This window comes from Macaca fascicularis, chromosome 11, assembly GCF_037993035.2.
Source record: "Macaca fascicularis isolate 582-1 chromosome 11, T2T-MFA8v1.1".
Taxonomy (NCBI): domain Eukaryota; kingdom Metazoa; phylum Chordata; class Mammalia; order Primates; family Cercopithecidae; genus Macaca; species Macaca fascicularis.
In genome coordinates, this window is record NC_088385.1 from 78,322,588 (window position 1) to 78,348,112 (window position 25,525).

Here is a 25,525-nt window from a genome sequence, read left to right on the forward strand (position 1 = left end):
TGTCTATTCCTGATATTTTAAGATTTCTAATCACACATTTAGTTTAAAATTGTGTTAGTAGCTGGGCACGGTGGCTCACGCCTATATAATCTCAACGCTTTGGGAGGCAGAGGTGACTGAATTACTTGAGCTCGGGAGTTCAAGACCAGCCTGGGCAGCATGACAAAACCCCATCTCCACAAAAAATACAAAAATTAGCCTGGCATGGTGGTGAATGCCTGTGGTCCCAGCTACTCAGGAGGCTGATGTGGGAGGATTTCATGAACCCAGGAGGTTGGGGCTACAGTGAGCCAAGATTGTACCACTACACTGTAGCCTAGGTGACAGAACAAGACCTGTCTCAAAAAATATATAAATAAAATAACGCAGTAGAAGAATTACCTCAAAAGCCACAAAACAAATTAAAAATATGGAACCATGGAAATGTGCAACCTCTTTAAAATAACTATTGTTAAATTACCAGAGTAACAAGAAACACAGGATCTCATTGAATTTCATCAACAAAGTTTGCTTTATAAATATTTTGTATTATTGCCTTTTAAGGTTTTTAGAGCACAATCATGTGAAATTTATGTTGTGATAATTATATAATGACTTATTTATCTGAGGGTGGCAGGCTTATTGCTTTTTTAATCTTACTCTTTTACTACCTAGCAAAGTCTACCACCCAACTTCTGAGAAGGCAGTTTTGTGACTATTTCTTTTTCCAATTTAGCCTCAATTCTCTGTTGCCTGTGGAGGGATTTTCAGGGCCTTTTAAAGTACTGGGGAATGAATGCTTGCTTCAGAATGTTATGGAATTTTGAGACAGGATAAATATTCTCTGTGATATTTCCACACTATCTTGCCCTAAAACATAGAAAATTATTTTGACACTATTCATCTGTAAGGAACACTCATTTGGGAGAATATTCATGCTCAATTGTGAGTGTCACACTTCCTGATTTTTTCCACCATGACATTTGTAATTTGACTTGGCATATTATATTTATTTTAATAAAGATTATTTCCTTCTTTCCCTTATATAAGTTATGATCTGTCATTACATATCTGTATTAGTCCATTTTCACACTGCTATAAAGAACTACCTGAGACTGGGTGATTTATAAAGAAAAGAGCTTTAATTGGCTCATAGTTCTGCATGGCTGGGGAGGCCTCAGTAAACTTACAATCATGGCCGAAGCCGCAAGGCATGTCCTACATTGCATCAGCAGGGAGAGAGCCAGGGGAGATCTGCCACACATTCTTAAACCATCAGATCTCGTGAAAACTCATTCACTGTCATGAGAATAGCATGGCAGAAACCCCCCCACCATGGTCCAATCACCTCCTACCAGGTCCCTCCCCTAACCTGTAAGGATTACAATTTGACATGAAATTTGGGTGGGGACACAGAGCCAAACCATATCAGTGTCTCAACTAGTTTTTATTCTAGTATCCATCCAGACCTCTACTCTCATGTTCCCATTCTCATGCAGAATGGCTTCTGATCACATTATTTTTCTCACACCCAAACTTATTTATTAAAAGTAGAGGCAAACGGCTGTAATCCCAGCACTTTGGAAGGCTGAGACGGACAGATCACCTGAGGTCAGGAGTTTAAGACCATCCTGGCCAACATGGTGAAACCTCATCTCTACTAAAAATACAAAAATTAGCTAGGTGTCATGGTGCACCCCTGTAATCCCAGCTACTTGGGAGGCTGAGGCACAAGAATCTCTTGAACCCGGGAGGCAGAGGCTGCACTGAGCCAAGATAATACTACTGTACTCCAGCCTGGGCAACAGAGTGAGGCTCTGTCTCAAAAAAAAAAAAAAAAAAAAAAAGTAGAGGCAGGCATCTGATTCATTCATAAAAATGTTTCCTGAGGTAGTTGCATATGAGCATCATGTATATAATGACATTTATATCATCTTACTATAAATTACTTTTCTTATATTTCTTCTTTATAATACATTTAGGGCACATCAATAAACTATATTGACATTTTTCTTTGAAATAATGTGTGTAAATAGGCTACCATTCTATGAATTTTACTTAAGTATAATAGAAGTGGCATTACAAAATGTTTGTTATTAAAGGGAACATTGAATCCAATATACTTGAGAACCACAGTGCTACAGGTAAAATGCTGAACAAGATAGACCTGTCCCTACTCTCATGAAAACTCTCTTAACTGTTTTATAAAGTTCAAAAGTGGCTGGAGAAAAGAAATAACTGGTGGTATTGTGATATGGGGAGGAAGATAATGTGAGAGTAATATTTGTCTGGGCCCTGGCCTGAATAAGGATGGTAAAGAGGATGCATGGACACAGAAGAGAAAAATAATCTGATCCAATCTATTAAGATGGAGAATGAAGACAGCAGCAGCCATCCTTGGCTAGGTCTGTTTTACATCTGAAATCTTATTACTGTGAATGCTAAAACATCCCTAATATTTAAAGTTATTTTTCCTGTAAATATTGGCCCTAATAAAAATAATAAGTAATTGGTTCTATATGGCAAAATATCCAGCCCGTGGAATTCTGAACCAGGCTGTCCTCAGCAAAGGTTCATTTTCTAGTGTAAGTCATTCCATGAAAGAATGGCTCATCCTTCTGCCACCCAAGACCAAAACCAAAACCACATGGAGGTGATGGGTAAAACTAGCCATAGAAAAGTCACAATGAGCCAGAATTCCCCCATTCTCATGTAGACCCAGAATAGAGCCTTGATGGTTACTTTATATCCACACAGAGGACAAATAGGCCAAGGGAATACCTAAGAATTGAGCCATCCGTTGTAACCAAGTTCCCATTCAGCAGGTTATTTAATCTCCCTCTCTGTCACTGTACCTGTTCTTACTTAGTCCTGTTGGCAAAAAAAAAAAAAAAAAAAACAGTGGGGGAGGGACCAAAAAATTATATAGAGTAGCATGGGAATGCTGTATGAAACAGTGATTAATTTTAAAGCTCCTGGGACAAAGAAATTAAGAAAATATAGAAGTCATCTTTTGTCTCTAGAGAAAGTGTTTCATTTTCTTTTCCTAATCATCTGTGAATGATAAAAATGAAGTTTTACATGCCTACACCTATATTCAGTATGTTTATATTGCATGTATTCAGTAAGGAGTATTTTCAAAAGAAATCAGCAGCCATGTGTAAATGTTTTGTTTTCATTGCACCCCCTAGCACTATAAACCTTATAATTGTTTTGTCTCCCATTGGAAGATCTTAAACAAAAACAGAGTTTTCTAATTAACCCACTGGAGACTTATAATGATATAATAAAGGTAACTTGCTCTTGTTTTGTCATTTGAAAGTAATTAAACAAAAGTTCCTTATTTAGGGAGTGATCAGGGCTTAAATTTTTTTTTAAGTTATATTCTTGGTGTTTTACTGGTAGACATGGTTGAAAATTTAAGTCATTGGGAGGTAGCTTGAGGGTAGCTTTAAAAGTTATCATTGGCCAGGCGCTGTGGCTCACGCCTGTAATCCCAGCACTTTGGGAGGCCAAGGTGGGTGGATCATTTGAGGTCAGGAGCTCAAAACAAGCCTGGCCAACATGGTGAAACCCCATCTCTACTAAAAATATAAAAATTAGCAGGCGGTAGTGGCACACGCCTCTAATCCCAGCTACTCGGGAGGCTGAGGCAGGAGAATCACTTGAACCTGGGAGGCGGAGGTTGCGGTGAGCAGAGATTGCACCACTGGACTCCCATGTGGGCAACAGAGTGAGACCCTGTCCCCCAACCCCACAAAAAAAAGTTATCATTACTAAAGTTCATTTAAGTTCCATTCTCTGAAGGAAGATACATAAAGCAGCAGAGAAAGTTTTCCACTATTCAATGACGAAAAGCTATCTGAAAGTCTCCTATCTTCCACCTCAATTTTTCAGATATTTTAGGGAAATCATACTTTAAGAGTTTCACTGTTTGGTTAGTAAAGCAAAGGACAATGCAATACTTACTTTGTACCAGTAATATATTATTTATTAATAAACAGTTTAGACATCAATTAATTCTATTATCTTTATCTTATCATTTAAATGTATCACAAAAGTAAAGCAATACCTAGAAAACATTTTTGTGAACTTAAAATTGGATGATGGATTGAAACTGCTTGGGAAAATGTAAAATGACAGAAATGTAAAATAACAATAAAATAACACAGAAATCCAAACTTTTAATATTCAGGTAAATTATGCAAAACATAGAATTCGAGTTTCAATTCTCCTAATTCCCTAACTGGTAAGTGAAGTGTAGGGATCTTCCTAAAACTCAACTTTATTCCTAAGGAACCAATACATTTGAGACTCTTGGCTTATGAAATTTTAATTGAATCCAAGTTTAACATAATGAAATTAGTTGAGTAGAACTATTGGAATACAAATGACGTAATTACGTTCCTTAGAAAACAATCTCAGGCATGGTGAGAAAGGCATAATTTTTATGATCTCCAAATATTTTTCAAGTCTTATTTGTATATGAGCACGTATTTATATATATAAAAGTACTATACTTTCATATTTTAATCCTCCAACACCTTTTCAACCAGATGATTTTATTCCCGTTATACAGATAAAAGACCAAAGGTCAGGAGGTTAAATAAGTTTCCTCGCCAAGACTAAAAGCTTAGGTCTTATCTCCAAGCCCAATGCAGTTCTTCCTCAAGGTCAAATGAAGATTTTTTTTTTCTTTTTTTGAGACAGGGTCTCGTTTTGTCCAGAGTAAGTAGGACTACAGGTACATGCAACCACTCCTACTTCCCCAAGTGAAAATATCCTATTAGAAATATTTAGATAACTGGGTATAGGAACTCACACCCATAGTCCAGGCTACTCTAGAGGCTGAAGCAGAGGAATCCCTTGAGCTCAGGAGTTCGAGTCCAGTCCTGGGCAACAAAGCGAGACTCTCCTATCCTTTTCTAAAAAAATAAATAAATAGGCTGGGTGCAGTGGCTCACAACTCGGATTACAGAATCCCAGAACCTTGGGAGGTTGAGGTGGGAGGATCACTTGAGGTCAGAAGTTTGAGACTAGCCTGGTCAACATGGTGAAACCCCATCTCTACTACAAATACAAAAATTAGCCGGGCGCGGTGACGCGTGCCTGTAGTCCCAGCTACCGGGGAGGCTAAGGCAAAAAAATCGCTTGAACTCAGGAGGTGGAGGTTGCAGTGAGCCGAGATGGTGCCACTGTACTCCAGTCTGGCGACAGAGTGAGATTCCGTCTCAAAATAAATACATACATACATACATACATACATATTTAGCACAGCATGGGGTGGTTCTCAGTGGGTGGTGCCCTGCTCAGCAGTGTTGGCATCACCTGAGAGCTTATTACCAGCGTGAATCTCCGGGCCCTTACTCAGACCTACTAAACCAGAAACTTTGGGGTGGGGCCCAGCATTCTGTTTTAACCTTCCAATGACTTTTGATGAACCCTAAAGTTTGACAACCACTGGAACAGAGTTTTCTTTTTCTCTGGCTCATTAAATTGTCAAATCCAGTACAAAAATTATTCGTTTCGAGAAAGGGCCTGTTAACGTACATTAAAAGGGCCAATTTTTACTGAATGCTTCTCATGTAGCAAGCATTGTTCTATGAACCTTCATTCATTGAATCATCACAATGAGCCCTGCAAGGTAGGTGTTATTTACTCATCACTGAGGCATGGAGAGACTCGGTGGTTTTCCCATCTCTAGTGGCGGAGAAGAGGTGGTCAGATTTGAGAATCCATGTTCGTAACCATACCGTTCATACGCAATCTGAGAATCCGCACAGTCAGCACATATGCCTCGAGAATGCTGCCTGGTGCGCTGGAAAACACACCAGCCTTTGGAGTTAGACACACCTGGGTGGAATTCCAGCTAGTCAGGTAGTAAACAGAAACTTCCTTGGTAGAGATGAAAGAACCAGGCAGATGGTTTCTGAAATACAAACACAAGTTTGCAACTTAATAAGTAGAAATATTTCTTTCAAATTTCTGCTTTCCTAAAATAGTCTTCTGCCTCAGGCTTACAGGGACTACAAATACTGGGAGAAAAAAAAAAAAATGTGCTGCAAAATGCTTGTGTTATAAACATTTACGAATAAGGTAGCAAACTATAAGGAATCTCGTGGGAATTTGTTTCCCTACTATTTCCTCATTAGCAATGATATATTTTTATTTCATAGCGCCCAGGTGTTTCCATTCTGTCATTCCCCATAGTCTGAAAAACTGTTCAAGTTTTTCAAGTGCAAGTGCAGAAACACAAATACTTCACAAAAAGAATTTAGCTTATATCAAAATACAGCCATGCAGAGAAGGTAGGCAATTTTAGCATCCTACCGTTATCCTTATTTCCATTTGGTGTAATCTATACAAGCAGCAGGATGATCCTTTAAAAACATACATAAGAGCATGTCATTTTCGTACATATGCCCTTCAACAGTGGTTTCTCATCACACATAAAATAAGGCCTTATGTTGGCCGGGAAGCCCTCCATGAAATGGTCTCAGGCTCTCTCTCTCCCAGCCTCAAGTCCTCACTCATTCCTCAGACACAGTTGGTCCTTTGCCGCTCCTTTAACAAGTCAAGCAAGCTCCCTCCAGCCTCCAGCCCTTGTACTTACTCTTCCCTTTTCCTTAGTTAACTTCCCAAATGTTCACAAGGATTTTCTAACTGTCTTCCTTCTGGTCTCCAGTTAAATATCACCTTTCAGAGAGGCCTTCCCTAACCACCTTTAAAATAAAAATCTCACCCCTGATACCATCTATCCCAAATTCATAGTTTTGTTTTTTATTCATAGTACTTATCACTTGTCTCATGTTATATTAATACACTCATTTGTTCATCTTTAATTATCTTCACTCTTCACAGGAATTTAAGCTCCCCAAAAGATAAGACTTTGTCTGATGCTCTGTTGTTTTTCTGACACCTGGAACAGTGCCTGGCCCTGTTATGGCCTGTTATTGTTCATTTTTTTTTAACATTTTTCTTTATTTCTTTTAACATACAGTATGCTGCAGAATAATCAGCTAAGACAGGTACCCACAGAAGCTCTGCAGAACTTGCGAAGCCTTCAATCCCTGTAAGTATAGTAGACATTGCAAAATATATTTAAGATCAATTTGGGAAAAGCATTGAAATGTTCAGTTGGCCATTTTAGTATGTTCCTTGGTTGGGAGTCATACCTAAATAAATTGTGAATGAGAGCCTATTAGAGCAACAACTCTTCATTGTCTCATTGAGCAATATGTATGGGAGGAACCAGTGTTCAAGTTTGGGGTTTTAGGGTGGACATTTAATTTCAGCACCTCCAGTCCAAAGCACTACTTCCAAGATCCTGTCCTACATTCCCCTGTGATATTCTTGCTTCTGAATTCAAATAAGAAATAATGCTTTCCTTTTACTTAAAAAAATAGATGCTGTATTAGGAGATATACCTAATGTAAATGATGAGTTAATGGGTGCAGCCCACCAACATGGCACGTGTATACATATGTAACAAAACCTGCATGTTGTGCACATGTACCCTAGAACTTAAAGTATAATTTAAAAAATAAATAAATAATAAAAAATAGATGCTGTAATCTAGACATTTTGACATCTTTGATTGATTCTGTTTTTAGATTGAGTTGTCTTGTAATCAAGTTTTTTTGAGTCAAATAAAGGCTTACTTTTTTTAGTACTGCCTATATAATACATTAGGGATCCTCAAGTCAGGAGCCTAAGATCTACAGGTATATTCTGAAGCTTCCCCATCACAGAACACAGATGTGCAGACGTAGCCATAAACAATCCCACAGATACAAACATGCCTTAGACTCACACACCACACACAGACACATGGACTCACAGAGGTGCTGGTGTTCCCTACTCTGAATCCACAACTTTTCCGTCAGGAGTTTCCTACCCCCCTACACACACTGATTGAAAACTTCTGAATAAATAAAATTACTCACAAAAGAACATTCTCACCAGTTAAATGTTTTGGAGCTTGTATTGTAAGCAGTTGATTGTAGTGATTACTTGGCAAGTCTATACTACTACTGTTTTGTCAGTAAATCTTCCTCCCATTAGAGTGTGTGTTTACAATATATTGCATGATTTCCAATATATCACACATGTGTGATATATGCTCTAATTTTACTTACACTGGAGGTACACATCTGCCAAACAAAATACTGGGTTGTAGTTCGTGATGAGGAAGATAAATGCATTAAAAGGGCAAATAAATATTGATAAACATTGTGGACTCCAGCTGAAAATTGTTGTAAAGAATCCTTTGGTTAATAATTACATATAGTTTGCTTAATGCCTTTTACTGAGGTAACATAGAGGGAGGACTGTGAGATTTGAAGATGATACTTTCGTCCTTTGATCTTTTTTTTTTTTTTAAATGAAAGAAAATCTGTGCTCGAGATCATTTTAAGCCTTTTACTCCAGTCAAACAAAGTGACTTCCTAGGTTTTCACCAGCCTATAGATAAACAAGCCCACAAGGGCCCCTTTGTGGTATGGGATAGGTCTGTTGTATTTTCTGGAGCTCCTTAATGTCATGACAGTATCACTTCTCCTTTGTTGCACAAGCCTTTACCTGAAGGAAAGAAGAAACAGCTGGAGAAGCAAAACAGCCTCAAGTTGGGGCATCTGTGTAAGGGTACAGGGATCTAGTGGCTAAATTGAAACGGAGATAATGGCGGTAGCCAATAGGAACTTTAAACAGCTGCCAGGCAGGCAGTAGATAGAAGGATAAGAGTTTGTAACCAAAAGCCACTATCAGCTGAAAGAAGATCACAAACAGAACACAAGCAGAAGTGAACTCTTTGAGAAAGAGAAAACCATGAATCTTTTGTTCGCTAGAACTGGTGGTGCCTCTCTGATAAAGGTGTTCAGATTTAGTTTCTTACAGTCTAGGTATTTACTGTTCACCAGGTGTCTCTACATTTGGTTTCTGGTTTGCAAAAAGAATAACGTTTTGAAACTTTATAAATATGTGTTCCCTGTGAAAAGGTCAAGGGTTAACTTTCTGGTTTGACAGTGACCACATCCAAACTAAAGGATCTAGATAGATCCTCGGCCCCCAGTTCACATTGGATTGTATCAGCTGAGTTATGCAATGTTTGTCAGGGGCCTCTTTGTCCAGAGCACAGACACACCAGTGTGAGTGCTGAATGTTGGTAATGTGTGCCGGTGGACCACTTTTTCTCACTGATATTTTTTGTGCTGCTCTGATACAAGACTTAAGAGTTGTCAAAAAAAAAAAAAAACAAACAAAACAAAACAAAACAAAACAAAGCATGATACTTTGGGCGATTAAAGTGGGAGGATTACTTGAAGCCAGGAGTTTGACACCAGCTTGGGCAACATAGTGATATGCCCCCCACCATCTCTACAAAATAAAAATTTAAAAACTTAGCTGGGTGTGGTGACATGTGCCTGCGATCCCAGCTAGTTGGGAGGCTGAAGCAGGAGGATGACTTGGTCCAAGAGTTTGAGGTTACAGTTTACAGTGAGCTATGATCATGCCACTGCACTCCAGCCTGAGCTACAGAGCAAGACCCCAAAGCAAAGAAAGAGAAGAGAGGAGAAGAGAAGAGAAGAGAAGAGAAGAGAAGAGAAGAGAAGAGAAGAGAAGAGAAGAGAAGGATAAACATAGGCTGAACCACCAACCCTGCAGACACCATATTGTACCAACAAAAGGAGTACCCCACCTATACATACACCAGGCCAGTTTGGAGGTTTAGGGCACATTGTGCCCCTTTAAAGTTCTATTGTTGTCCTGGTTTTAAAGTATTTAATTGTAGCTTCTCTTTCTTCCTTTAAGCACTTATAAAAATAAAAACATTAGTTTGAGTTTACTGGTCATTACAAACATGCATTCCTTATCCATTCTCCATTCATTTTCCAGGCCATATGTTAGCCTCTGTGCTTCCATATCAATGAAGTAATGATGAGGGTAGGACTCTGCCTCATCCACACTGCCAACATCTGGGAAGCCTCCACTCCATTGCCATCTCTTCTTGGACTGGAGTCAACCCTTAGATCTTCACTTAGACTTTTTTTCTACATGGCTTCTCTTTTTTTTCTTTTCACTCTCTTGAATTCACTTTATTTTTCTCCACATTATTATATTTCTTGGATTATACATTCACTCTTTAAGAAGCACTCTACACTTGATAGGGGCTGTGTGCTCACTGTCTTTCTACATGCCTAGCCTTGTATAAAGAGTAATAGCAAAAACCACATTTACTTTTGCACCAAATGAATAACTTCTACGGTGGGCCCTCTGAACACTGGCTGCAAATAAGATTCATCTGGAAAGACCTGACGCCTAGGCTGCAGCCTAGAACAATTAAAATCAGAATCTCTGGCCAGGTGTGGTGGCTCATGCCTATAATCTCAGCATTTTGGGAGGCTGAGGTGGGAGGATCACTTGAACCCAGGAGTTTGAGACCAGCCTGGACAACATAGTGAGACCCCTGTCTCTCTATAAAAAATTAAAAAGTTAGCTGGGCATGGTGGCCTGCGCCTGTAATCCCAGCTACACATGAGGCTGAGGTGGGAGGATCACTTGAGCACAACAAGAACTCAAGGGTACAGTGAGCCCTGATCATGCCACTGCACTCCAGCCTGGGCGAGAGAGCAAGACCATATCTCAAACAAAAACAAACAAAAAAAAAAGAATCTCTGAGGATAGGACTCATGCATGCACTAGTGTTTTCTAACTGGCTTAATTGCATAGTTAAGTATTTCCTAAGTGAAAATTAGGAAAACTATTGACCTGACCTGGAGCATTCCCTCAGATGATCTGCAAAGTATTCTCCTGAACTCTTTTCCAACCTGAAATTACAAGCTCGAGCAATGTAGCGAGATGCTGTCTCTAAAAATGATTAAGTAAATAAATACAATTGGCTGGGTGTCACATGCATGACTGTAGTCCCACCAGTCATGGTGGAGGCTGAGGTGGGAGGATCACTTGAGCCCAGGAATTTGAGGCGGCAGTGAGCTATGATCCTGCCACTGCACTCCAGCCTGGGCAGTAGAGCAAGACCCTGCCTCTGAGAAAAAAGAAAAGAAATACCTGAAATAATAACAAAATCCATACTTTGCATTCTACTATGAGCTAATAATATACTTAAAATATAAAAGTCAGGCATTGTCGCGTTTGTGTTTAATTGAAAACAGCTTGCATGCCTATGCATTCCACTGATAACCCGGGGAGATAAAGTTAAGAGGCCACATGCTCTATCACCCTGCTATTCAGATTTGTTCTGTGGGCCAGCAGCATCAGCACCACCTGAGAAATGCAGAACACTGGGTCTCAGCTCTGTCTTACTTAATAAAAATCTTCATTTTAACAAAATCCTAGGTGATTCGTATGCAAAATGCATTTGAGAAATTAAAATTGTTGGTGTTCTAGAACACTAACAAAGTGGTCCACAAATCAAAAATGGTTGAAAACGACTGACATAGATCATTTGCATTCTTTGCTCCACCCATATACACTTGGTTTCCTTGAATAAAGTTTAGGAAATTTGATATATTGAAATTGGTAACATTGCTGTGAGGAAGAAACCAATTGTGCTCATGTTTCAAGGAATGTTAATTTTCCATTTATTACACATATACAAAAGATGCTTTGTTTTGTTCATAATGGAAACACATAGGTACACTTGTGGTTTTTTTGTTTTGTTTTGTTTTTTGAGATGGAGTCTCACTCTGTCACCCAGGCTGGAGTACAGTGGTGCGATCTCAGCTCACTGCAACCTCCACCTCCCAGGTTCAAGCGATTCTCCTGCCTCAGTCTCCTAAGTAGCTGGGATTGGAGGCACCTGCCACGGCTGGCTAATTTTTTGTATTTTTGTAGAGACAGGGTTTCACTATGTTGGCCAGGCTGGTCTCAAACACCTGACCTCAAGTAATCCGCCTGTCTTGGCCTCCCAAAGTGCTGGGAGTGAGCCACAGTGCCCAGGACACTTGTGTTCTTTTAACTCTTCTGATGCTAACAAACTGCTGGGCTAAGGAATAAGAGTGCAGGCCCACAAGCCAGAGCCCAGAAGCCCAGAGCCTGCCCCTGTACAGCATGTACATTTGGCTTCTGACATGGCAATGACTGCCCAGACACCAATTAGATTTTTTGTAATGTAATCAAATATAACCTAATTTCCTTTCTGTTTTTTGGAAGGGAATAGGAAATGTAATCAGAATTCACAGTAAGCTGTATTTTACCAAAAAACTTTTGGCAGTATAGACATTTGAGGACTAGCATCAGATTACAGTGATTTGATGGAAACTCAAAACTTAACCCTCCCGTACCCTCACACTTTTATGTTAATAGTTAAGAAATCAATCTATAAAGAAAAATCATTGCTTCATTTGTGATCATCATTAATGAATTTTAAGCAACTCACTGTCACTAGTGAAGTTCAGGATGATCAGAGAAAGTTGCGTATTCATGTTTGTCCAGATAACCAGAGTATTATTTAATGCATGTTGGTTTTTATTCCAAGTGTGCACAAGTGAAGCTAACTGTGGAATGTGCATAATCGCAAAGGTAATAGGTTGGTAAATAGGAAGTGAAAGAAGAATTAAACATATCTTTATTATTGTCTCTATTCTCCAATTAACTAATATTCATCTTCAGAATATGACTGTATTTTAAAACCCAAGAACAATGTATAATTCCTGCCTGGCACATCTTATTATGATATCATCTTCAGGGCTATAGAACCCACCCCTGGACTCTATAAAATGTCAATAACTTCATCAGACTCTGCATGGTAGTCTTTTCCTTACAGTAGTCAAAAAAGAGAGAGAAACTAAGTGAGAGGAATAGGTAGGAGGAAGAGATGGGGCTCACAGTGCTGAGCAGAAAGTAAGACAAGCCTAGGACCAAGAGCAGTTTTCTCCCATTAGCATCCAGGAGCCTAATTGGCTTCAGACATGGGATGTAGAATGGGAAGGAAGAAACAGAAGACAAGGAAGTGTAAGCAGACCAAAACAAAGGAAGATGAGGTAGCCAAAAGAGTAAGATTAAAGGATCAAAGGGGTTAAAAAAAAAAAAAAAAAAAAAAAGTGGTTTTAGTATTGGTGACATTCCTTCCACTAAAATAGTCTCCAGAAACAGAAATCACAAACCTACACAATAAAAATGAACCATGATTTTAGTTTGTTTTGCTTTCTTCACAAAAGTGCCAGGATGTTAGGTACGTATTGGGATGGAGGTGGACTTAGAAGTTCTAGAGGCCAAAGCATTTGTCTATTGCACAGTGAAGCGTTCACTTCACAGAACCATATGCAGATCAGCACCCAGTGAATTCTTGGGAGGAGGCAAAGTTTTGCCCTGATTCTTCTCCAATTTAAACATTAGGGGAGAATTATTTTAACAGGAAAAGCTCTTTCTACATAATGTTTACAAGAAGAGAGAGCTAAAATTGGAGCATTGTCCACAGAATCATATAAGGAGGGAAAAGCGAATACTTATGCAATAGCCATGCATGAAAGATTCTTATATCAGGTTACCTGCCAGTCCTGTGATAAATTGCATACATGGCCGTCCTATCAGAGAAATAAAGAGAACATGGGTGTTATGGAATGAAAAGTAAAATAAATTTGTTTAAAGCTTGTGATGTAAAATGAAGGTTAACTTTGGAAAGTAGATTGGACTCTTGGCTACAGAGATGACAGCCATATAAATGAGGCAGAGTCTTTCTGCCTTTTCAGGATAAACAGGGTCTGTGATCAGTTGTGAGGAGAGGAAAGCACATAAGGAAAGCAGCAGAGAATGGGAATATTGCAAAGACAAAAATCAGAATGTGGAATTGAATACACATCCATAGTTATCAAAGCAGCAGCCTCCCATATTTATTAAACAGTTTTACTTGCATCATCACATTTTGTCCTCACAGAAACCTCATGAAGTAGGTGCTGAGATTATTCCTTCCTTAGTACTGAGGAAGCAAAGAGAGCAGAGAGGTCAGCTGATCTTCCCAAGGTCACATGGTTTCTAACGGAGTCAGGCTAGAGGTGAGTCTGGGATAAGAGCCCTGTTTTGCCACCAGATTCCAGAATCTGCCCATTTCACCACCACATTATCTTCCCTCTCTCAGAGAATCCTCTGCAGAAAATGGGCACTGATGAGAAGAAGGAAAGGCTTGACAGAAACACATTACCTGTAGACATATAATTGTGAATGTTTATAAAAAGAAAGGGAAGTTGGAATGTTGCAAAACGGAAAGAAAAAAAAAAAAGAAGGGAAGGCAACAGTATCAAAGCGTGAGCCAGTCAGCCTTTTCGACTGTTTCCCTGTGCATTTAGTTGTCTGGTCCCTCACTACCTGTGAGGTAGAAACTGTCTCCACTTTTCTGAAGAGGAAACCGTAGGTGAGAAAGTGAAAGGCATCCTGCCACTAATGCAAAGGTAAGGTCTGATTAGACAAAGACAAGAAAGAAGAGCATTCCAGACAGAAGGAACTATGTGTGTAACTCCTTACAGTGGTGGGGGAAACCTGGTATATCAAGAAACAGAAGGTCAGTGCAGCTGAGGCAGCAGTGAGGTGGAGAGACTTGCAAGAAGAGCACATCTAGTGAGGCAGGTGGAGGCCAGACCCTTTGAAAGACATTTGGGACATGTCAAGGATCTCAGTCTTTATTGTAAAAGCAATGGGAATCCTTTGGAGAGTTTTAAGGCTGGCAGGTGGGGGTACTCAGACCTGTGTCACTGCAATAGTCTAGGAGAGAAAGGAGAACTTCATCAGGGTAGGGACAGTGGAGATGAAGAAAGGGAGATGGATTTGAGAAATATCTAGGAGATGAAATTACCAGTGTTTGATAATGAATTGGCTATGAAGAATGAAGCAGAAAGAGGTGTGGAGAATAATTTCTAAGTTTCTGGTTTATACAGCCATGTGCTTACTGAAGCCAGTCACTGGACAAGACACACTGGGAGACGGCTATACGTATTTGGGGAGTATGTGGTTCTGGGATAATGAGTTTGGTCTTGAGCGCTTGTGTTTAAGGAGGAACAACTAAGTAGAGATGCCACATAGTTTGAAATCCAGATCTGGACTGAAAGAAAAAACAAGTAAAATCTAGTTTAGGCCCCCCAACCATGCATTTCTCTTCACCTAACACTTTATTATAATGATTGATTTGTCTGACTACCCTTTAGAAAACATGCTCCGTAATGATTGGGACCATGCCTCCCTGGTTTACTGCTAGATCTTCAGCACCAGGTAGAGTACCTATGACAAAGAAAGCACTAGGATGTACTTATCGAACTGAACTGAAACCTCAAACTCTAAGTGTTGATCTAGATGGCTACTCAGACGAGACTGGGCACATTCAGGGTGATATGGCCAGAGGCTAGACAGCCACTCAAAGTCAGTTCATCTCCCCTAGTTTAACTGTAACCTGCATTCATTCATCTCCCTGGGTCCAAACTCTTACCTCTATACCCTGGCTTTCCCACATGCCTTTCTTGGGCTGGGAGTTGGACCCAGTGGTTCCTGCAGAGATTTTAGAGTTGATCTATCTGCCGGAATTAGTTTTCCCATTGTCTCAGCTGAGGATTCCCCATTCCAAGAGTAAGACGCAGGAAAGAACCATGATATTAAGTCTTGGAAGGTTAATGAGATTCAGATAGGCAGTGAGTAGGGGATGCTCATGAACACAAGGCCCAGAAGTATTGTGGGAAAGAGCCAGGAAAGAGACTTGACTGGGACAGAGAAATGAGATAAAAGTTTGGCCAGATAAGGTAAGACGAGAGCTTTGAATATCAGAACAGAAAGTTAGGGTTTAAAAGGAATGATAATGTGGAAGAACTGTAGATTTCTAACAGGGGGATTATTTAGAGTGTAACTTTAGGGAGATTAATCTGGCAGCAGCCTACAGGATTAATTGAAGAGATAAGAGATCAAAGGCAAAAGGACCAGCTCAGAGGCTGTTGCAGTAATGCAGGTGTGAAGAGATAAGAGAATTAACTAGACAGTGGAAATGGAAAGTCTCGGAGATGAAGATAAATGGAAAGAACTTGGTGAATGATTGTTTGGAAGGCAATGGAAGATTCAAAAATGACCCCTAGATTTTAACCCTGGTGATACCTGGAAGACTAATGGTGCCCCTGATAGAAAAAGGGCCTTCGTTTTCTACGAAGAAAAATAAAACTGAAGAAGTTATTGCTCACATTACATTGGCTGTAGATCATCTCCTTGCTACAGTATTCACAGCAGTGGTGATCTCTGAGCTCACCAAGCAACTTTTAATGTAATTTGACTTTAAAATATATTCCTTATTGGAGTCTTGCACTCCTCAAAGATGCCAGAGAGACAGAGGTTTGGTTCCTTTAGACACTTCATCTGGCTCCTAGTCAAGACAGCTGATTAGTCTCTAAATTACTGCATTTCAATGAACCTGTAGACTTTTATCTCTCCCCAAGCTGGAGAGGGGGAAATTCTTTGTTTTGTTTTGTTTTTGTTAACCATTTCAGAGGTAAGTCTAAAGCAATAATTTTTCTTCCTACTGTCCACCTTAAGTTTACCAGTACATAAGATGGTGATTAGAAAGACAAAAGCACAAATTTCCCATATAAGCTATCATGTTATTTAATATCTTCCTAGATAGGCTTAATATCTCCCTAGATATTAATTTGGAATCACACATTATGGTCTCCATAAATATTAAAAAAAAAACCACCACAACAACAAAAGTGACTCTGGTGTTATTGTGAAGAATTAATATAAATCATTATGGATTCAAGATGTAAGAGTACATATAGATTAAATAATAGCCCGATAGTATCATAATAATTCTGTGACAAATTTAGCTCCAATGATCCACTGATTCCAGGGCAATAAAATTTCAATGCAGTAAATTTTCTCACAACAAAAAATGTATGTACTTTGTTAAACTATAATATATGCAGATACAGAACTACACGATTTTTACTTTATTGAAAAAGTAAAATAATAATCAAGAATGCTTTCATTTCTTAAAATTTATAAATGAACTAAATTGCTGTGGTTTTTTGGCTATCATGACTTGTTCAAAGTGGTCTCACAAAATGTACAATAGACTGTTTAAGAGGGTTGGTCACTTCTTTAAAACTTATTTTTTAAAAATGCTCATCCAGGCTGGGAGCCGTGACTCACACCTGTAAACCCAGAACTTTGGGAAGCCGAGGCAGGAGGATTGCTTAAGCCCAGGAGTTCAAGACCAGCCTAGGCAACATGGCAAGACTCCATCTCTACAAAAGTAAAAAAATAAAAATAAATATTTTTATAATGCTCATCCAGCCGGGCACAGTGGCTCACACCTGTAGTCCTAGCACTTTCGGAGGCTGAGGCGGGAGGATCACTTGAGATCAGGAGTTTGAGACCAACCTGGCCAACATGGTGAAATCCCATCTCTACCAAAAAAATACAAAAAATTAGCTGGGCATGGTGGTGCACACCTGTGGTCCCAGCTGCTCTGCTCGGGAGGCTGAGGTGGAAGAATCACTTGAACCCAGGAGGCAGAGGTTTCAGTGAGCTGAGATCCTGCCACTGCACTCCAGCGTGAGTGACAGAGTGAGACCCTGTCTCAAAAAATAAGTCAATGCTCATCCAAATATAAAATAGCAATATCAGTCATAAAAATGCATTGCTTCATAACTCTGTTTATTACAAGAATCCCTATAAACTGTATTATGCAGCTGCAACATTCTTCACACTTTTGGCTTTTTTTTTCCTCCAAGTCATCCATGTTAATAATTGACATTTTTACAGTCATCTCAGATATGGAATTAACCAAGATCAATGGCTTATCTTTTGACTAACACTTTACTTATTGTAGTTAATGGCTCATCAAAGACATTCTTAAACAAATATATAAGTTTGTGTGATACATTGACAAGGTGTCATATATGAGATATGTATAAAGGGCCATTTTCTGGAACAACAATAGCAATAATGATCTCATTCTCTAATCTTCACAATAACACCATTTATAAATGGAAAGTTTCATCAGGGAGTATGGAGTAGCTTGGCAAAATGTTCCTTGTAAAAGAGAAAATTTACATAATTAACCATTTTTACATAGAAATATTAGGAAGAAAACTTCAAACACAAAGAAAATGAGCTTATTTTATTTGGTGGCGGGGGCAGGTGGGGTTGCCTGAACATAAAAGATTAATTGTTTGAGGCCTAGCACTTTGGGAGGCTGAGGTAGGCAGATCACCAGAGGTCAGGAGTTCAAGACCAGCCTGGCAAACAGGGGGAAACCCCGTCTCTACTAAAAATACAAAAAAAAAAAAATAGCTGGGTGTGGTGGCATGCACCTGTAATACCAGCTACTCAGGAGGCTGAGGCAGGAGAATTGCTTGAACCCAGAAGGTGGAGGTTGCAGTGAGCCAAGATTGGGCCACTGCACTCTAGCCTGGGCGACAGAGTGAGACTCAGTCTCAAAAAATATATATATATTAACAGTTTGCCTGTTACCTTCTAGCTCTTTGCCACGTAGAACACATTGATATGACAGAACCACATTCACAGTGAACATGGAGTTATGTTTTATTTTTATTTTACCTAATACTGGGTAACATTCATCTCTGTTCTTGCATGGCCTCCATCTATCCAGTTGCCCAGGCCAGAATGCTGATTTCACCATAGCTTCCTCACCTTCCTCACTGGCCACATCTGGGGAGTCACCAAGTTCTACCAGGCCCACATATTTAACATCCCTCCTAGTAGGCCCTTCCTCGCCATTTCCACACTTCCTTCAGGTACTCATCTTTCTCACCCTGATGACTGCCACTGTCTTTTTCATGTACTTTCCCACCAGGCCCTCCTACACACGGCTATTAGAGTGACCTTTCTACAGCACATGTATTATTAGCGCCTCCAGTCAGAAAGCCTACAACACCCTCATTTCAGAGAAACACTTTTATGCAAACCTTGAAGACTGCTGGGAGAGGATGAGTCATTTCTCACAAACAGGTAGCCCAGAAATCTGGGAGTGATGTCATCGAGACTCCACTTAACTTTGGATACTCACAGTTATTGAGGCCTCTTGACCAGGTTCAGTGGTGGGGAGGCAACAACTGGGTCCATAAGAGACAGTCCCCTTGGCCAAGCAGCTTGAGCAGCAGAGCCTCGTCAGTAATTGTGGAGTCTTCAACCTCAAGCCCTCCCTCCGGAGAAGGAGTGATTTCAACACACACCCAAAAGTCATGCCATGACACCTCCTCATCAGCTGTAGCCCTCTAAGTAACATTGCAAAGACTCATACTTAATAAAACTCTGTTCTTGCACCAGGTGTTGTAATATTTTTTCTCAGCCATTTTAGCCTTTTGGACACCAGCTATTCTATTGCTGGCCTAACACAGAAGATGTGCATCCTCTTTTCTCTGTAATGGAAACCTTACTATAATACTGATTAAAACATGCAGTATAGCGTACTGATTAAAGAATGTATGGTAAATAGAGAATCACCAGCCCATATGGCAAGAAAATGGCAATCTCCCATAGACAGATGTGAAATGATAAAGGGTTAAGAAACTTCAGGAAGAATAAAATAAACTTTTAGAGGGAAAAAAAATGATACCACTTCCTAAATTTGAAGGTTTTCCTCAAATAATAAAGCCTGTCATTCAACAGTAGAATGCTTACTGTTGACAAAACACATTTATATTTTCTCATTTAATTCCCAAAGCAATTCTGTGACATGTGATTCTGCCTTATACATGTGAACATTGGCCCACAGAGAGAGACATCAATATGCCCTCAAATCTTGGAATTAAATGACAGTGTCTTGACCTAAATCTGTGTCTCAAGTCTCCTAATTCAGTGCACTTTCCAGTTTACCACATGCCCATTATGTAGGTGGTTGTAGATGGCATAAGATGTAGGGAAAATTTTTGTTTTACCTATAAATTATACATACTATATACTATAAACTATATGTAACAGACCTCCCCCAAAAGGAACATAAAATCACTATATTTCCCATATAGTGATCACTTTTCAGATGGCATTTCAAGATCATAATTAAGAGCTTTCATTTGAATGAAGACAAGGCCACTCGTCATTGAAAGTGTTTTACTTTGCCGCGCATAACTGCAGACAGGTTTGGGGCTGCTTCTGTCACAATTTCAGTGGATGCTTAAATGGCCAAGATGCCAAGATCGTTGCTAGAAACTTTCTCTGAAAATGTCACCACTTCTTTGACCTTCAGAATGCAGATACTGTAATTGATGATGTGTCAGAAACAAAACTATTTGCCTTGTTGCATTGTGTGTGTGTGTGTGTGTCTGTATACACACGCGTAGCAATAATAGTAAAGGCTGAAAAAATAAGGGTGACTTCTATAAGTCTAAATGCAAGCACCTCTAAATTATTTCTATTATGAGGGTTGAAAGAAATAGCCTGCATTTCACAGAACTGAAATTCAGTGACAATCCAGCACTCATTTTAGCCACTTTTGCTTAAACAAAATTTGAATTTACCTTTATTTTTCTGAATGGTGTCAATGGTCAAAAGACAACAATACAAAGTGCTAACCAGCTTCATATAATAATATTTAAAATCATTAAGGTACTTTATATTTACAAAGTCCTGTTGTGTTATTTCCTTAATCATAAAGCAACCCTATAAGACAGAGAGGAGTTATCCCCGTTTTACAGATGTGAAAGCTGACGTCTGTTGATTTGGCCAAGGTCATACAGCTTCTAGAATTGGCTGGAACCTGGAACTTCCCATTCCAATCTCTGCACTAATTTATGGATTCTAAGGTGCCTACACACACACCCTCTGTGACTTGCATAAAATGGAAATAACAAAGAAATACTTAAAAGCAGAACTATATAATGTAGTTATTTTTGTTGCTACTGACAATAAGTCTATTATGGAACCATATTTTGTATGTATATGTCTTCTTGTACTGGATAGTGATGTTATCTTATACCCAACTGCTAAAATATTGCATTTTTCAAATATATGAATAGAGAATGTTCAGCTGCCTGAAAAGACCAGATTGACATAATATGAACTCTTTGTTTACTTACTGAATGGACACAGCTTCTGCCGTGTCAGCTGCTTTGTCCACAGTCTTAACCGTGTTGTGAAAGAACCACCTGTATGAGTGACTGGATAATTAATTCTCTACTCCTGTTTACCCTTGGGATCTTCTCTTAAGAGTAAATCAGATATAGAAGCAGAGTGTAGAATAGTGGTTGCCAGGGGCTGGGAGTGGGAGTGGTTGAGTGGGGAGATGTTGGAGAAAGGGTACAAAGCTTCAGTTAGACAGGATGAATAACTTCTGAAGATCCATTGTATGGCATGATGACTACAGTTAATAATAATGTATTTTATACTTGAAAATTGCTAATAGATTAGATCTTAAATGTTCTCACCACAAAAAAATGTTAAGTATGTGAGGTGATGGATATGTTAATTAGCTTGATTTAATCATTTTACAATATATACATATAACAAAACATCACATTGTACACCATAAATATATGCAATTTTTATTTGTCAATTATTCCTTAACAAAGCTGGAGGAGGAAATCAAATCAGATAATGCCTTTGAGTGTGAACAATATACCTGAACTAGATTTAGACCACTGAGGTCAGGTGGATATGAACTCTAAAACACTGCATTTAGAAGGAGTATCATTTATCAAGAGCTACTTATATGAAGAAACTGTTTAGTAGAGAGATGTGTTGATGCTTCACTCGGAACATCTGAAGGTCTATGCTGTTGAGCATTACATCTGGGAATATTAGTATTTAGAGTGTTTGATCTCTGAAGAATTCTCCTGTCTTACTCATTTCATTTCAGATAGCAAATTGGTATAAGATGATAGTGTGGAGGCCAGATTACATCCTTTTTTCTGGGGGGAAAAGAAACGTGATTCATAAAAAATATCTGTCCAGAGAAACGGCTATATTAACATTGGGAACTAATACCTGGGTCACTTCAAGATACAGCAGAAACTTTGGTAGCAACAGAAAATACTGAAGAAGACAATCCTATGACTTCATGCTGAAAGAGCCTTTTCCATAAATGCATCCCAACGTTTGCAATGAACTTTAAGGTTTGTCATTTTCAAGACTTTTTTATTTTTATTTTGTTTTCTGTTGCCCAAGTTGGAATACAGTGGCGAGATCTTGGCTCACTGCAACCTCTGCCTCCTGAGTTCAAGCAATTCTTGTGCTTCAGCCTCCCAAGTAGCTGGGATTACAAGCATGCACCACCACACCAGCCTAATTTTTGTATTTTTAGTAGAGATAGGGTTTCACCATGTTGGCTAGGCTGGTCTTGAACCCCTGACCTCGGCCTCCCAAAGTTCTGGGATTACAGGCATGAACCACTATGCCCAGTCCAAGACTTTTAGAAACCACTCTTTTTTTTTTTTTTTTTTTTTTTTGTTAAAGACAGAGTCTCACTCTGTTGGCCAGGCATGATCTCGGCTCACTGCAGCCTCTGCCTCCTGGATTCAAGTGATTCTCCTGCCTCAGCCTCCCAAGTAGCTGGAACTACAGGTGTGCGTTGCCATGCCCAGCTATTTTTTGTATTTTCGATAGAGATGGGGTTTCGCCATGTTGGCCAGGCTGGTCTGGAACTCCTGACCTCAGGTGATCTGCCCGCCTCAGCTTTTCAAAGTGCTGGGATTACAGGTGTGAGCCACCGGGCCCAGCCACCACTCATACTTTCAATGCATAAACGACTGGCAATGATCAGTCAACATATCAGCATGAACGTAGAAGCTGAAATTATTAAGTCTCTATCCTTTAATCAGTGCAATAGTTAAGGAGAGCTTACATGTGTGCTTTACTTCTAGTCAAACAAAAGCAATCACCTCTTTATCTCCTGATGAAATTATACCTTATGTGAGCATAAGCCAAGCACGTTGTTGCTAGAGAAAGGAAGGAGAGATGGTGTTGAGTTTTCTAAACATTTCTGGCTCCATTTGTTGACAAAACCTTAAGATGTTTGAAAGCTGCATTTCTGTTGCCTACAATGATAGTTGTTCTATTGGAAATTTAGTTGTAAATGGACTATGACACCCAACTCTTAAAATTTGCTCCAAGTGACCTTATCTCAGCTATTATCAAAATGTGGCTCAGGGAGGGCCTTTGAGGCATTGCTTGTTCCTTCCCATTCAGTCCGTAGAAGTAGGAATCAGAAGATGATTGAAGTGGCATAGTGAACCAAAAGTGAGGAAGCTGCTTTCCATAGAAATGAGCTTCCTCCCAACAAAGAATTTCATTTCTAAATTGTTTAATTTTGGTTTGCTGGAGATTATTTTGTGATCCTGGTGTGCTTCCTGCATCTGTTTAGTCTTAAATGCTTCCGAAAACATTTTTCAGAATCCACTTGTGATTTTCTAATCCTACCTAATACATGGGCCACTAAAATACAGCTCTTCTTTTTTTAATCCTATCTTTGAAAATGCAAATGTGTGGGTCTTAAAAGCAGATTGGGAAAAAAAAACAAGTGAGGGCTATTGGAAGCATAGTTTGAGTGATGGTGGTTCTAGTATTCGTACATCTTACAGAAAATTGCAAATGATGTGAGTTTTGTCACTTCCATACGAAAAGTTAGGACCTTTACATTATAGCCACTGTTTATGTTGGATTGGGGCAAAATAAATGTATTGCACTCCCTCTGCTGGCTTTGAGGTGGCAACAGCTCATTAACCAGACTTATTTTTAGATGTATTTCCCCATTTTAAAACAGATGAAAATGGAGTGTAGGAAAAGGAAGCAAAAGCTGGAAAGTTGTTAATTTTATTATTCCTTTAGAATGCCAGAAAAACAAACATCTTCTTCACACAAATGGTTAGGATAAGCAAGAAAGCCAGCAGTTTTCAGGCTTTTCGGTGCTGTCCTAAGAAAAAGGGAGGGGCCCCCTCTCTGTTTTCCCTGAGGCGTGTCTCTAGCAGTCTATGAAAACTTACTCAGTTCCAGTGAGAACACATGCACACAGAGAGGGGAACGTCACAAACCGGGGCCTGTCGGCAGGTGGGGGTCAAGGGGAGCGAGAGCATTAGGACAAATACCTAATGCATGCGGGGCTTAAAACCTAGATGATGTGTTGATAGGTGCAACAAACCACCATGGCACATGTATAACCATGTAACAAACCTGCACGTTCTGCACATGTATCCCAGAACTTAAAGTAAAATAAAAAATTAAAAATTAAAAAAAATTACTCGGCAGGGTGCGGTGGCTCACACCTGTAATCCCAGCACTTTGGGAGGCCGAGGTGGGTGAATCGCATGAGGTCAGGAGTTCGAGACCAGCCTGGTCATCATGGTGAAACCCTGTCTCTACGAAAAATGCAAAAATTAGCTGGGCATGGTGGCAGGCGCCTGTAGTCCCAGCTACTCGAAAGGCTAAGGCAGGAGAATCGCTTGAACCCGGGAGATGGAGGTTGCAGTGAGCCGAGATCGCGCCATTGTACTCCACGCTGGGCAACAAGAGCGAGAGACTTCTTCTCAAAAACAAAAACAAAAACAAAAAAACTCAGTTCCTTCAAATACTGAAATGAAATAATCTTTTCCCAGAGCTTACTGAACAACCTATTAGACTAGTATATTTAGTGTGTTCAAAACGGCCAGGGAAAGCAAAGACATTCTTTTGGCTTAGGGTGGGAGGAAGAAAAGGGTATCTCTATGCTAGTGTCAGAAAGAAACTAAAAGATCATCACACTGAAACTCCATACCTCAGGGGAGGCTGCTTCCATCCATGAAAGAACATTACCTACAAGCCTGGAAGAGAATCATAGCACCATGGAATTTTAGAGCCGGAGGACCTAGGAAGCAACAGTCTACACATGAATGAGAAGGAGAGCTCATCTGGAGAAGAAAACGCTCCGGATGTCAGGGCTCCCGGGGACCCCAGGCCCTGTTCCACTCTTGTTCGTCATGCATGGGGAGGGTTTTCCTGCAAAGTTGACCTTCGGCTTGGGCTTTGCTCTTTTTTCCACTCTTGCTTTCTTTCTTCCACAGGCGTCTGGATGCTAACCACATCAGCTATGTGCCCCCAAGCTGTTTCAGTGGCCTGCATGCCCTGAGGCACCTGTGGTTGGATGACAACGCTTTAACAGAAATCCCCGTCCAGGCTTTTAGAAGTTTATCAGCATTGCAAGCCATGACCTTGGCCCTGAACAAAATACACCACATACCAGACTATGCCTTTGGAAACCTCTCCAGCTTGGTAGTTCTGTAAGTTTTATTGATTTTGCTCTCTCTTTTAACAGTTTCTAATGTCACTGGAAGACCTTGGCCTTAAAATGCTGGCTTTTCAAAGCTTAAATGGGGACATTTTAAGGGAGGAAAACCTCCTGAGCCCCTCCCCAAAATGACTTATAAATGCTCCAATTGTGTAAATGACTTAAACAATACTTATCAAGCACCTGCTAGGTGCCAAGCACCGCAGGGCATACAAAGATAATGAAATATGACCTCTGCCTTAGAGGAGCCCATTACATATTGCACAAGTAGTCACCGCACTGTACAGTTAGTACAGTAACCTAAGTTAATAAAAATTCCTTATTTTTAAAAATGATTGATAATTC

General features: G+C 39.7%; 1 protein-coding gene across 2 annotated transcripts in view; it reads left to right on the forward strand.

Annotated features, from left to right (window-relative positions):
* The window catches only part of LGR5 (leucine rich repeat containing G protein-coupled receptor 5), a 146,834-nt gene that overhangs the window by 89,811 nt on the left and 31,498 nt on the right, over nt 1-25,525 (forward strand). For both annotated transcript variants that reach the window (XM_005571542.4, XM_045365612.2), the window contains exons 4-5: nt 6,980-7,051; nt 24,957-25,172. In XM_005571542.4, the coding sequence (XP_005571599.2) occupies nt 6,980-7,051; nt 24,957-25,172 (288 nt within the window). The remainder of the gene's footprint in view (nt 1-6,979; nt 7,052-24,956; nt 25,173-25,525) is intronic.